The sequence below is a fragment of the Gekko japonicus genome, unplaced genomic scaffold (assembly GCF_001447785.1).
Source record: "Gekko japonicus isolate JY-2015 unplaced genomic scaffold, Gekko_japonicus_V1.1 scaffold1491, whole genome shotgun sequence".
Classification (NCBI taxonomy): Eukaryota; Metazoa; Chordata; class Lepidosauria; order Squamata; family Gekkonidae; genus Gekko; species Gekko japonicus.
In genome coordinates, this window is record NW_015159755.1 from 28,355 (window position 1) to 30,432 (window position 2,078).

Consider the following 2,078-nt stretch of genomic DNA (forward strand, 5'->3'; position numbering starts at 1 on the left):
AGATGTAGTGCCATACAGGCCAACCTCCAAAGCGGCCGTTTTCTCCAGGGGACGGGATCTCTGTAGTCTAGAGATCAGCTGTCGTTCCAGGAGATCTCCAGGCCCAACAAGGAGGCTGGCAACCCCTAGGTAAGAGCAATTGCGGTCTTGGAAATAATCCACCCAGGACCAGAGGGAATCCTGAATGGCCACAGCTGTTCCAGTCAGTGGGTGGTGTTTTTAATAATGATAATGATAATAATGATAATACCTTCCGATTTATTGATCGCTCATCCTGCAGAGCTGCTGGCTCTGAGCGATTTACAGTTACACAAGTTTTCACACGGGGCTAACAATGAATCATAGGGTAAGGGAGGACAACATATAATTCTTTAAATCGCACCCTTTTGCAGCCGACGGGCATTTTGTTCAGCTGTAAGCTTCAGGCGTGTTCCGGTCGGCATTCACTTCGGCTTGGCTAGATGACGTCAGTTTTTCCAGGACTACTTTGAGTCATAGTGCCACACTGCCACCGCCTGGCCAGATTGGCCCATCACAGGCTTCTTAATGCCGAAGAGGTCTTTTTTTCCAGGCTTCCAAGCTTACGAGCTGGACCTTCCGTTAGCTGGCTAACACCTCCCCCACGGTGGTTTAGTGTGTCCACCCTCTCTAAGGAGTGGTACCCATTTTATCTACTCGCCGGAGCTTTCGAACCGCTGGGTGGACGGCGAGCTGGGGACAAGGCTGGTAGCTCACACCAGCGCGGGCTAGAACTGACAGCAGCTCTGTTCAGTTCAGATGTTAACCAGCACTACTGCTTTTGTGTGGCATTAGCACAGTGTTGTAACACACTGCAGCCACTGGCTGTGTTTTGAGCGGCTGATAACATTTTTATTTATTTTATTTTTATTATTTTAATTGGATTCAGAACCCACTCTCCCGGAACCAGCTCAGAGCAGTTAACATCAATTTATAAAACATAACAGCATTCTAAAACGTTAATACAATAAATACACTAAAGATTATAATAATTACAATAAATAAATACAATACATAAATACAATAAATTCCCCATATATACCCCAGAGAGCACTATGGTCAGGGTCACAACATTGATTGACCATACCAGGCTCTAAGGATGCCAGGCTCGCTATCACCAGGGCCAGGGCCTTTACTGGTGGAATGAGCTCCCGGAGGAGATCAGGGCCCTACGGGATCTTCTATAGTTCTGCAGGGCCTGCAAGATGGAGCTCTTCCACCAGGCTTTCAATTAGGAGCCACCCACCGCTACCACCAACACCGGTAGTGGGCTGGCCAGGTTTAGAGAGCCCAGACGTTTTACTGAGCTGGAAATCGTGTGTGTTACATTATTAATACACCACTACTGTTTAGCACTTGATTATTCTAAATGTTTAAAATGCTTAAAATGTTTTAACTGTTTTTATGTGTTTAATGTGGATTGATGGTGCTTTGTACCAATGAATGTAAGCCTCCTTGAGCCTGTCCGCGGGGAGGGTGGGATAAAAATGGAACAAATATATATATAAATAAATAAATATAATAAGATCCATAAAACACATCGACTGTGCAGTCAAAAGATGGCATAAAATCTTATGGAGGGGCAATATAGAACAGTTATGATTTTATTTGGTTTAGCGCATCTACCCGAAACCACACCCTTGCTTTTAAACTGGTAGAAGACAGTTACAGGAGAAATTAATACCACATTTGGCAACATGTGATACTGAGGGTACAGGCAGTGTCTGTGCTGTGAGTTCGGATGTGATACTGGGAGTGATGTGACCCTGTTTCTGGCTACAATATGATATTTACACTTGAAAGATTCATGATGGAATTCACACCATCCCTCTCTGTCTCAACTCCCACCCACCCCCTACCATAAGAAGAATTCCCAGTTATGATTTTCCCTGCATGCAGGGGTCGTTTCGTAGAAAAAGAGCTAGGGGAACTCATTAGCATAACTCATTAGCCTATGCCACACCCCCTGACATCACCGGAAGTGTGTCATAAGGCCACACCCCCTGACATCACCGGAAGTGTGTCATAAGGCCACACCCCCTGACATCACCGGAAGTGTG

General features: G+C 45.5%; 1 protein-coding gene across 1 annotated transcript in view; it reads left to right on the plus strand.

Annotated features, from left to right (window-relative positions):
• The first annotated feature begins 334 nt into the window (after positions 1 to 334).
• The window catches only part of PIP5KL1 (phosphatidylinositol-4-phosphate 5-kinase-like 1), a 21,832-nt gene continuing 20,088 nt past the window's right edge, over positions 335 to 2,078 (plus strand). The window contains exon 1 of the mRNA XM_015405732.1: positions 335 to 346. Within this exon, the coding sequence (XP_015261218.1) occupies positions 335 to 346 (12 nt within the window). The remainder of the gene's footprint in view (positions 347 to 2,078) is intronic.